Below are 12,500 nucleotides of genomic sequence, written 5' to 3'. Positions count from 1 at the left end.
TAATAATATATAACCACCCACCCACCTGCCTACAAACCTACCCACCCACATAACCAAATGCATACCTACCTGTATGACCTATTTATCTATCTACTACTTTTGGATATGAGCATTTCTTTGTAGTTTGCTTAATAAGCAGAGATGGAGATTTCCCTCAGTATAGGATCAGCTGCATTCCAAAGATTGGACCCTCTATACCTCACTGAGAACTGTACATGATCCAGTGTTGCTGTGTTTCGGTATCCTCTTGACTCCTCTGCCATGTTGTGTCATGCTGATCAGGTGCGAGATGCAGCCATGAGCTGCCTGGTGGAGATCTACAAACACGTTGGGGAGAGGGTGAGGATGGACCTCAGCAAGAAGGGCCTGCCTCAGTCACGGTGAGAGTCATCATCTGCCTGTTACTGCCTCTCTCTCTCTCTCTCTCTCTCTCTCTCTCTCTCTCTCTCTCTCTCTCTCTCTCTCTCTCTCTCTCTCTCTCTCTCTCTCTCTCTCTCTCTCTCTCTGTCTGTACGTCTGTCTGTCTGTCTGTCTGCCTGTCTGTCTGTCTGTCTGTCTGTCTGTCTGTCTGTCTGTCTGTCTGTCTGTCTGTCTGTCTGTCTGTCTGTCTGTCTGTCTGTCTGTCTGTCTGTCTGTCTGTCTGTCTGTCTGTCTGTCTGTCTGTCTGTCTGTCTTCCCTCCATCCTTTGTGTCTGTCTGTCTGTCTGTCTGTCTGTCTGTCTGTCTGTCTGTCTGTCTGTCTGTCTGTCTGTCTGTCTGTCTGTCTGTCTGTCTGTCTGTCTGTCTGTCTGTCTGTCTGTCTGTCTGTCTGTCTGTCTGTCTGGTCTTTCTGTCTCTGTCTGTCTGTATTGTCTGTCTGTCTTGTCTGTCTGTCTGTCTGTCTGTCTGTCTGTCTGTCTGTCTGTCTGTCTGTCTGTCTGTCTGTCTGTCTGTCTGTCTGTCTGACTGTATGTCTGTCTGTCTGTCTGTCTTCCCTCCATCCTTTGTGTCTGTCTGTCTGTCTGTCTGTCTTGTCTGTCTGTCTGTCTGTCTGTCTGTCTGTCTGTCTGTCTGTCTGTCTGTCTTGTCTGCCTGTCTGTATCTTGTCTGTCTGTCTGTCTGTCTGTCTGTCTGTCTGTCTGTCTGTCTGTCTGTCTGTCTGTCTGTCTGTCTGTCTGTCTGTCTGTCTGTCTGTCTGTCTGTCTATCTCTGTCTCTCCCCAGTGTTTGTGTGTAGTCCTCCCATCTCTCTCTCTCTCACACACACACCACACACACACACACACACACACACACACACACACACACACACACACACACACACACACACACACACACACACACACACACACACACACACACACACACACACACACACACACACACACACACACACACATCCTACAGTGCTTCTATAGAAATGGGTCAGGTCAGATTTTCTACTGGCACAGTTTCTTTCCTACCTGGAGCTCTGCTAAGCATTCTGGGTTAGAATAAATTGAGTGTGTGTGTTTGTGTGTGTGTGCGTGTGCGTGTGCACGTGCATGTGCGTGTGTGTGCGTGTGCGTGTGTGTGTGTGTGTGTGTGTGTACGCGCGCGCATTCACATGCATGTGTGTAACTGGCTATCATGCTATGCAAGATAAGATAATAAATTCCTTTATTGATCCCATAGCAGCCCAGCGGAGGGTAGGTACAGGTCTGGGCAGGGTATTAGAAGAAAGTCATACATATAGGCAATAAAATGTTATCTGAATATAAAATATGAGAAGATTAAACAGTATAGACAAAGGTGCAGATGTTGGTCATATGCCCTATCGGTCATAATATACGTTACAATAAATATAGGCAATAAAAACAATTGAATCTGAATATATACTGTGACGAGCCTGGTGGTGTTCAGACTCGTCACGGTTCAAAAACAAACGAATTCAACTGTCCACACAAGTGCAAATTCAATCAATAAAGAATATTTATTGAATAGGGCAGAATATAGTCCGATGGGCAATTAGAATGGTCGTAATACAGTCCAAGGTCAAAAACACAAAAACAGGCTCTCGTACAAAAAAGGGATTGTTCAATAATCAGAGTTGTCTTCCGGTCCAGGGTCAGTACACAAGGGGGTTTCTCAGCCAGTCCAGGGTCCAGTACACAATGAACACCTTCTCGCCTTCACCTCTCCTCTCACTACCTCTCACCTCACAAAACTCCGTCAACAACAATCTCTCTCGCTCCGTACTTCGCTCCTACCTCACCTCCTCTCAACTCTACTCTGTCTGTCCTAGTGTTTTATGTTATGTGTGTCTGGTGTGTGTGCGTGTGGGATGTGGGTGATCTAATGGTGCACAGGTGTGTTCTATCAGTCCTAATCAGCTGCCTAATTGCTTCCTCTCCTCCCGTGGCAGTAGTATCTCCCATCCTTCACGTAGCCATGGGACGGGGGATGATATCTGCCACAATACTATGAGTAAAACAGTATACACGAGGTGCAGATGAGGTCATAATATAGTACGTTATAGTCCGTGCATGTTTAGTGGTTGAGTCGGACACACTTGGCGGTTAAGGGTCAGACATTCCTAACAGTTCTCAAGTTCTGCCGCTGTTAGTTCTCCAGCTGCTGGCAGCAGTAGGAGGAACCTGCACAGCAGGACTTATCAAAGGAAACACAGTAACCCAGGGTTTATCAACCCATTTAAAAGCACCTCCATATATACCAGCTGAAAAACACATGAGCAATGTGGAATATACAGTACACGTACAAAGTGGACCTTTGTCTTTGATGCCCTCTCTCATTTCAAACTAATTTAGACCGATATGAAAAAGCATTATCTTGATTGGGCTTTTGACCATAATATTGTCTTAGTAGCCCCAAAGTTGGGTTCCAAAGTCTAGAAAATAAAATGTAACCACAATCAACTGAATCAGGCATGCTTTGTCTGGCTGTGAGAGACAGATGCATTATTCAAGGGAATAGAAGTTGGCCTTTTCCTCACTGATAATGAACAGCTGATTCTCTGACACAGTGCTTCATTCATGGATGTTAATGAGTTTGTCCTCAGCACAAATGTATTTTGTGCGTGTATGTGTGTGTGTGTGTGTGTGTGTGTGTGTGTGTGTGTGTGTGTGTGTGTGTGTGTGTGTGTGTGTGTGTGTGTGTGTGTGTGTGTGTGTGTGTGTGTGTGTGTGTCACTGGCCTCTGTTGAATCAGTGCATCTACACTAATGTCTCGGTCACACCGACATGTAGCCATGTCAAGCTTCCTGGCACGGTGGGGCAAAATAAAAAGCCATAACGCATAATGATGTCAGCTGACCACTGTAGCTCCGCTGAGCTGCTTTCACGTTTGGTTGAGCACTGGCAATTCATGCAAATTCCCAGGTCAAAGTTGAAGAAATCTGACCCTTGACCTAGCAAATTGAGCAAAATACATTAGCAACCGGGAGCGTGTTCGGCTCAGATGCTCATCCATGAATGCATCCTTTATATATGCAGTCGTTCCTGTAGGACGCTGCTGGTGGCTCACCAAGCTGTATCTATCTGTATCAAGGCAGTGGGCTGCACGATTAATCGAAAAAGAATTGCGATCTCGAATCATAGACCTATGCGATCTCATTTCTAAATTATAAAAAAAAGAAAAATAAATTACTTTTTTTTTAAAACTTTAAAAAACGTTTTACTTTACTTTTTTAAATGATGACAAAAAATAAGAATTCTTAGAGAGAAAAATCGCGATTCACATTTTAGCAAGAATCGGGCAGCCCTCACACACCATAATCATAACATCCTGAGTTCAAATCCAGCCCTTGACCTTTCTGCTGCATTCAGGTAGAGCAGGGGTGTCAAACTCATTTTCACAGAGGGCCACATCAGCATTATGGTTGCCCTCAAAGGGCCAAAGACCGTATAAATGTTAATGTAATGTAAAATAAATGTAGCTACACATTTACATATTGTTAAACATGGTGTTTCTGTATTTATTACTTATTCAAGTTATACATATTGCATATTCATTTGCATAAATGTAAAAATATATGTTAGCTTATGTTATTTTAACAAATAATTTTAGTTTATCAGAACCCCATATTACTCCACCAATCAATGATCAAACCATTCAAGTAAATAACAAAGAAGAATATCATCAAATACAAGCTATGACATTAAGTTTGTTCAAAACCTTTTTGTCACAGTCAAGAGGGGCAGAACTAACAACTGTGAGCTGCAAAGAACACGTGGGACAGATGTAGCAGATGTTACAAAAACAAATGGCTGCACACAACCTTGCAGAGGCCATACATCCAACTAATGGAAGATAGTTTAATTAACTTTAATTAACAGATTGCAGAATGGGTACAGTACAGTACAGCTCAATACACACAATTGTTAAGGGGATGCAGACCAGAGAAAGACTTTCGACTTGTTTACATCAGGGTCCCCCATTTTCAATTCGTAATGAAATTGCTATTATGTGTCTGCATGAACACACAACTGTAACTGTACTCAAAAATAACAAAATAAGGGTTGTCTCAGTTCACAACTATATTGGTCAAGTTTTGGGTGGGACTTGTTTGCGTCCCTACAGCTTCTTATTCAATTGAGCGAGATGCTCGGTTATGTCACACAGCCAGTTTGCATCTGACAGTTCAGACAATATTTCTTCAACCCTTTGTTACCTATTCCGCCTGGATCTTTTTTGTATTTTGGGCTGTAAAATTGTCAAAGAATGTCTGAGGAGTAAGTGCTTTTGGCTTTTTTCCTTTGTTACCTCAGATGTTCAACATACATGTATGTGTAAGAATGTGTAATAACTAAGGCTGTCAAAGTTAAAGCTTTATTAACGCATTAACCCACAATTATTTTAACACTGCTATTTTTTAACCCAATATTAATAATTTTTTTTTTTTTTTTTTTTTTTTTTTTTTGAGCTCTTGGGGGGCCACATCAAATGACGTGGCGGGCCGGATTTGGCCCGCGGGCCGTGAGTTTGACACCTATGAGGTAGAGGGTACCACCAGCGTTGCATTTAGGTAGAGTTGATTGATTGATTGATTGATTGAAAATTTTATTTAACAGATTGCAGAATGGGTACAATACAGTACAGCTCAATACACACAATTGTTAAGGGGATGCAGACCAGAGAAAGACTTTCGTCTTGTTTACATCAGGGTCCCCCATTTTCAATTCATCATAACATATATGACATACATGACATACAGATAGACAGTACTGCTACATCTATACATTTATGACATACCAGATTTACAAATACAGTACCGTTTGTGATACAGGAAGAGTCTAAAAAAGAGAGTATATACATTTGACGAAGAAACTGTACATTAAGGGTACCACCAGCGTTTGTTTCAAAGACTATAGGTTGGGTCTGTGTCACGTTAGACAACTCTGCTGCTAACAGGACAGTACAGAAAATGCATGTGTGTGTGTGTGTTGTGTGTGTGTGTGTGTGTGTGTGTGTGTGTGTGTGTGTGTGTGTGTGTGTGTGTGTGTGTGTGTGTGCGTGTGCGTGTGCGTGTGCGTGTGCGTGTGTGTGTGTGTGTGTGTGTGTGGGAAGGGACCCAGCTGCTGGTTGGCAGAGTACAGTAGGTTAATGGGAACATGTGTTGGTGGCAGACACCCCTGGGACCGTCCTGTCTCTCTGATCAGCCATAAACACTTTAACTGTCTCAAAGCCCCAGGCCGATTTTATATAGAACTCTTTGAGGCAGATACACTTTTAAAGCCCCCTGGGATGGAAGGGGGGGGTGTAGTACAGTGAGTGAGCTTTCTTCCTGCTAAACTTCTCCTCTTATTTCTCTTTCCTGTTCTCCTCTGCTCAGCCGCTAATCTGTATACTCGGTATGCTCTTCAGAAGCTACAGTACAGGCAATATTTGTCAAATACTGTAAATTTGCAGATCCTTTTAAATGTCATAATTTGAAGCGTTTATCACTAGGGATGTCCCGATCGGACAGATCGGAATCGGAGCCGATCACGGCACATTTTAATTGATCGGTATTGATGGCTATATTAAGCCAGATCTAATTCCGATCTTTTTGAGAGAAAAAAAATGAAAACGATTAAGGGAAAGCGGTGATGGAGGCAATCGTTTTCTTTAAGCAGAACTATTCAATTACTAAGCATATCTTACCTACATTGGACTGGTCTTACTATCTTTAATAGACCTGAAGTGTGCACTGTGCAGCTGTATAAATACAAACATTGGTTTGGGACTTGATATAGAATATCAAATGATTCGCATCGGGATCTGCAGCAGAAAAGCTCCCAATAGTTCTGCCTTTTACCACAAGCGAAGTACTTTTTTTTTATTTTAATTTTTTATTATCTTTTTCCTCCTTCTTTTTACGTTTTTCTCCCATCCCAATGTTAGTCGTTATGCCAATTCCCATTCCCCTTCCTGGTCGTTGCGCACTCTACCCCCTACCGTCGGTCTGGGAGGGCGGAGACTATCACATGCTTCCTCCCACACATGTGTACCCAGCCCACCACTTCTTTTCACCTGGCAGCGCGGACTCTCACTGGGAGAGTGTAACGTGTGGAAGGTCACACTACCTCTCCCAGATCCTTCCCTCGCTGTGCAGGCGCTCCGACCGAACTGTAGGAGTCACTGTTTACAACGACCAGGACCCACCCTCGCCGGGTTTCCCACCCGCTGACACTGCCAATTGTGTTAGTATGGACGGTCGACCAAGCCGGAAGCACCACAGCTGGATTCAATCCCACTGTCTCTGTGGTGGTAGACAGACACTTAGTCCGCTGCGCTACCCGGCCCGTGAAGTACTTTTTAACTTTGCTAACTCTGGTGAACATGAGGGAGGGCAGGGTGAATATTCAGGGTAAGAAAGGAGAAGGTGAGGTGTGGTGAATATAAAGGAGGGCAGGGTGAATATTCAGGGTAAGAAAGGAGAAGGTGAGGTGTGGTGAATATAAAGGAGGGCAGGGTGAATATTCAGGGTAAGAAAGGAGAAGGTGAGGTGTGGTGAATATAAAGGAGGGCAGGGTGAATATTCAGGGTAAGAAAGGAGAAGGTGAGGTGTGGTGAATATAAAGGAGGGCAGGGTGAATATTCAGGGTAAGAAAGGAGAAGGTGAGGTGTGGTGAATATAAAGGAGGGCAGGGTGAATATTCAGGGTAAGAAAGGAGAAGGTGAGGTGTGGTGAATATAAAGGAGGGCAGGGTGAATATTCAGGGTAAGAAAGGAGAAGGTGAGGTGTGGTGAATATAAAGGAGGGCAGGGTGAATATTCAGGTTTAGAAAGGAGAAGGGGTGGTGAGGTTTTGCAGGAGGTCACTGGGGAGAGAAGGTCAAGTTAATGTGTGTAAACACAACACCGCGTCATACAGTGAGGCGTCGACATTCTCCAATATCATTCTATAAGACGTCTGTCATTTGAGCTTTAATCTCAAGTCTGCAGAGTATTTTTTTTAATGTCCACTCCAGGCAAATGCTATGTTTTGAAACGATATGAAGAGTGACTGCTCTGGATAGGCGGGTTCACACAGCGTGATATCAAGAGTGACTGCTCTGGATAGGCGGGTTCACACAGCGTGATATCAAGAGAGACTGCTCTGGATAGGCTGGTTCACACAGCGTGATATGAAGAGACTGCTCTGGATAGGCTGGTTCACACAGCGTGATATCAAGAGACTGCTCTGGATAGGCTGGTTCACAAGTTTCAAGTTTCAAGTTTCTTTAATAGTTGTCATACAGAAGTACAGAATACTTTTATACAAAATGCTTCTTACTGTTACGCTGTACATTTACATTACGTCCACAAAGAGTCTGATTTATAGATGGAAAATTGGCTTGAAAATGTACATTGACCATATTCACACGGTGGCCATTTTCCTCTCTCCTGGGAACAGGGTGGACAGGAATCCAACCTGAGCAATGGTCAATGACGTGGTGTCTCCCATCATGGCTGTTACCTTTTCCCCGTGCGATTCTTCTCCATCTCTTTTCATTAAATCATAATGCGGATTTCTGTGGACGGATCGCATCCAGGCGTATGTTTGAATCCCAGTATAGTGACGCGAGCCTGCCCACTTCAGGAATCAGGACGCAGCCTGGCCCGTTGGGTCGCCAACGCAGTTAACTTTGAATTGGGACCGCCTAGAGATCTGTCGCTTGTTCCGATGATAAAATGCACATTGAAAGTCCAACTGCGAACCAAGAAAGGCCTCTCACAGGGAAGAGGATGAGTCATCAGGCGGTGCCGACGGAGGGAGAGTGGATCATGGACGTGATCCATGAGATCTACGTGATGGAGAGGTCGATGTATGTATTGAAACAAAGCGGCGCTCGCAACTCACTTTAGATGAGCTCTAAGGTGTTTTAATTGTGACAAATATATATAGAAGATACATACAACAACGCTTCGACCCTTCCGGTCTTTTTCAAGTATGAACACAACAGAAAATTGCATATTTTTTTATACAGGAAATTAAATGAATACATTAGCTATCAGCCCCACCTGGTGATCAGGGGCGGTACCAAGACTTGCATGATTTCCTTATACATTTTAGACATGATTTAGTAACAATTTATCTTTTACATTTGAACTTTTTTTTTGTATTTTTTAAAAAAAAAATGTGAAATATATATATATTGAACACAGTATTAGACATTATTTATTGCATCTATAGATAGGCAGCAGTGTGTAAAGTACTTTCTTTGGACCCGGTCCAGGTCCTAACCACTGAAAACAAAAACAAAAAGGAAAAAACAAACAGAGTAACACAGAATGAAGACTATCTATTGACTGTCTCCCTCTATTGGTTTATTTACAAATAAGGTCTAATGTCAAAGTCCTCATTGATTCCTGTTGGTGCCATAGTTTTGAGGTAATGGATCCACCATACTTCTCTCCTCAGTAGGAGATTATCTATATTTCCCCCTTGTCTTGGAAGATGCACTTTCTCTATTCCAAGGTATCTTAATGATGAGCCTTTTTGAAATGTAAAGCTACTGGGCTTTTTTCATCCCCATTCCGTATCGTACTCCTGTGTTCAGCAATACGTGTTTTTAAAGCACGTGTTGTCTTACCGACATATGCTTTACCACATGGGCACTTGAGCATATAGATTACATTGGTAGTTTTACATGTTATTTTGCCTCTTATTTTGATCTCTTTCCCAGTTGATGGGTGATAGAAAAAAGTGCACTTTTATGTAAAGTGACACTGAGCACACAAACCACAACGTTGGTTTCCATCTGGCAGGTCATCTAAAAAAGTGTGTGTTTTTTTAGGAGGCAGGTCTGATTTGACCACAATGTCTCTGATGTTATGTGCTCTCCTATATATTAGTCTAGGGGGGATCTGAAAAGATGTATCAAATGTTGGATCAGAACTGAGAAGATGCCAATGTTTATTTTTTATAGTTTGCTTAAAAAGGTTGCCTAGAGGTGAGTATTGTGTAACACACTGTATAGGTTGTGCAGAGGTACTTTTGTTTCTTGTGGATTGTAAGCAATCTTCTTGGGTTTTCTGGCTTATTTTTAAATCTGCTTTTTCTACAATGTCCTGTGTGTACCCTCTGGTTTTAAACATAGTTTTTTAAACATAGGGCTGCTAATTTATTAATTTAATTTCCTGTATAAAAAAAGATGCAATTTTCTGTTGTGTTCATACTTGAAAAAGACCGGAAGGGTCGAAACGTTGTATGTATCTGCTATATTTTTTTCAGTCACAATTAAAACACCTTGGAGCATCTAAAGTGAGTTGCGAGCCCCGCTTTGTTTCATGTAACTACTGTTTTTACAGTTTGGCTCAGCACCAAGGAACGGAGGATGTGCGCTATTTATTTTTTCTGATGTATGTATTGAGACACAGAGGGAGAGGTTTGAGGAGAGGTGAGGGGGATGATGTGAGTTAGTGAGGCCCATGAGAGCCCAGACTTGTGAGACAAAAGAATGGTGAATGTCTCTTTGTTTTTTTGTTTACATTTTACATTTACACTTAGGGCTAGATCCACAAAGAATTGCACGGAGCAAGTTGCACCCTTACTTAAAATTCATTATGAATTGAAAATGGGGGACCCTGATGTAAACAAGACGAAAGTCTTTCTCTGGTCTGCATCCCCTTAACAATTGTGTGTATTGAGCCGTACTGTATTGTACCCATTCTGCAATCTGTTAATAAAACTTCCATTCAATCAATCAATCTGCACGGTGATTGATTGAATGAAAATTGTATTAACAGATTGCAGAATGGGTTGCTCCGTGCAATCCATTCTTTGTGGATCTAGCCCTTAGTCATTTAGCTGAAACGCTTTTATCCAAAGCAACTTACAAGTTCTGTACGACAAGTCAGCAGGAAGGGTACAACTCTGGCAGCCAAGAGTAAGTAACATTGTTCGACAAACAGTGTCGAACCTGAGTGCTACAGTCTCGAGTGCATAGTCGCATATAGACATACTAGCATAGTGGGTAGTAAGTTGTTATTGGTAGTTGTTATTCTAGTTTGTTCCGTTTTCTTTTTCACCAGTGTTGTTTTTGTCCGTATTGGAGAAATGAAAGATGACTCTGGCTCTCCTTCCACGCAGCGCTGACATGTATGATTCCAGGCGCCACATAATGTGCAGCGGCCTTTTTTATTTATCGTACAGCGTTGCTTTCCAGACGCCTTTCCTCGTTTTATGAGTCACCGCTCCATCATCTCAGCGAGACGAGTTGTTCTGTGAAGCAGGGGCGTTTTTAGGGTTAGAAAACATTGGGGGCTTCAGCCCAGGGGGGTGGAGGGGGGTTTCCCCCCCCCCCCCCCCCTTTTTTTTTTTTTTTTTTTTTTTTTTAAACACGGTAATACGCAATTTTAGAGTAATTAGAGATGAATACTGAAGAACTAGAATCATTAGAGGTTCTCAAAGTGAGGTCCATGTCCATGAGAGGGATCTGGGCAGTCCCCATAGAACATTCAAAGTTAACAGGACCAAATCATCAGTTTCTTATTTATTTATTTAACCTTTATTTAGCCAGATAAAACATTGATCTGGTCCAAGAGGCCCCAACAGGAGTACAAATATACATATATACACATATATATATATATATACATATACTGTACATACATACACACATATACACCAATAACAAAATAAAAACAGTTAAGAATCATACACATACGCAAATAAACAAACAAACAAACATATGCACAGCCTATGTACAAAAGAAATAAACAGTTAATCTCTAGTCTTTACAGTTTTTTATTCAATTGCATAAACACTCAAATCAAAAGTATTACACAATTATCAAAACATTACACTCAAGGAGCAAAACATAGACCCAGATTTGCACCTCTATAAGCACAATGTCAGCCTCACACTTTTTGCAAAACAATACACAGAGCAAAAAAGTATCTTGCCAGATCCAGCTAGGCAAAGAGATAATGTCTAGTATTTTCTGTACTCTATTTAAATTTTTTCAAAATTGTTTTTGTTTTACTGTAATTTTAACATGTAGGCCTACTGGATACAGTATTTTATGTTTGTCTGATATTTGCTGAGCTTACAGTGTTATGCACATAGTAGCATGAAAACTGGGACATGTTTTGTTGTGATTCTCCATGTTGAAATGTTGACTGATTTGGTTATATGGCGAGAAAATTTATATTTTCATCAGTCTGCATCATTGATTTGGGTATATGGAGAGAAAATGTTTTTTTTCCAGCAGTCTGCATCATTGATTTGGGTATATGTAGATAAATAAATAATATTTTCATCAGTCTACAGCATTGGTCTTGTGTAGTGTTTGGTGAATTTATTGTATATTTGCACATTCTCTGCGTACTTCACTTACAGTACTCTAATCACTGAGAAGTAGAATAGCTAAATGTGTTTTAGGTTAAGCACAGCAGTGTGAGTAACTGGTTCAAACAGAATTAAGTCATATAAAACGTGTGTTTCATATAGTAACAAAATGTAGTTTTTTTTTAATTAGTGTATGGTTTTGACAAGTGTTTAATTTAGCAAAGGATCTGAGGTGTTCTGATAATTGTGTGTGTGGTTGTGCTAATTGTGTGTTTTGAAACACCGGGCCCCGTTTTAAAAATCATGCTTAAGCAATCGAAAAAAAAAGTCTCATAAAAAAGATATTAGATTTTTGGGTATTTTCCTGCCTTTGGTCCGCTTTGCATTCACATCTCAAATGCAGGGTTCACTTGCAAGAGTGAATGAGCTTTCACACCACCCCAAACCAACCGGACTATCCGAGGAAATGAACCAGGGTTCGATTAAAGCTTATTATAGTTTATCACAGTATCATGAGCATGTCTTTGTCAGTGGACACTGGACATGGGTATGGAGGCTCCAGGTGCTGCTGCGTTAAAGTGCACATCTTCAATACCTATCTGTACTATTTAAAAGCACAGTGCAGGACACACTCAAAGGTTATCGCACCTCAGAGATGGCAGTGGACATGTATGACAGGACAAAGGCCATATGTAATGGCATCTTGTGGCACAAGCTCAGACCTCAGCTCAGGAGATCAGCTGAGACAGAGACTGTTCTATCCAGAG

The 12,500-nt window shown here is 41.7% G+C and overlaps 1 protein-coding gene across 1 annotated transcript in view; it reads left to right on the top strand.

Moving 5' to 3' along the window:
• The window catches only part of LOC311228465 (CLIP-associating protein 1-like), a 257,076-nt gene that overhangs the window by 139,955 nt on the left and 104,621 nt on the right, over nucleotides 1-12,500 (top strand). The window contains exon 6 of the mRNA XM_084314370.1: nucleotides 283-380. Within this exon, the coding sequence (XP_084170496.1) occupies nucleotides 283-380 (98 nt within the window). The remainder of the gene's footprint in view (nucleotides 1-282; nucleotides 381-12,500) is intronic.

Source organism: Notolepis coatsorum, assembly GCF_963971535.1.
Source record: "Notolepis coatsorum genome assembly, chromosome: 5".
Classification (NCBI taxonomy): Eukaryota; Metazoa; Chordata; class Actinopteri; order Aulopiformes; family Paralepididae; genus Notolepis; species Notolepis coatsorum.
Note: the sequence above shows the minus strand (reverse complement) of the source record. Positions and strands in the feature narration are given on the sequence as shown.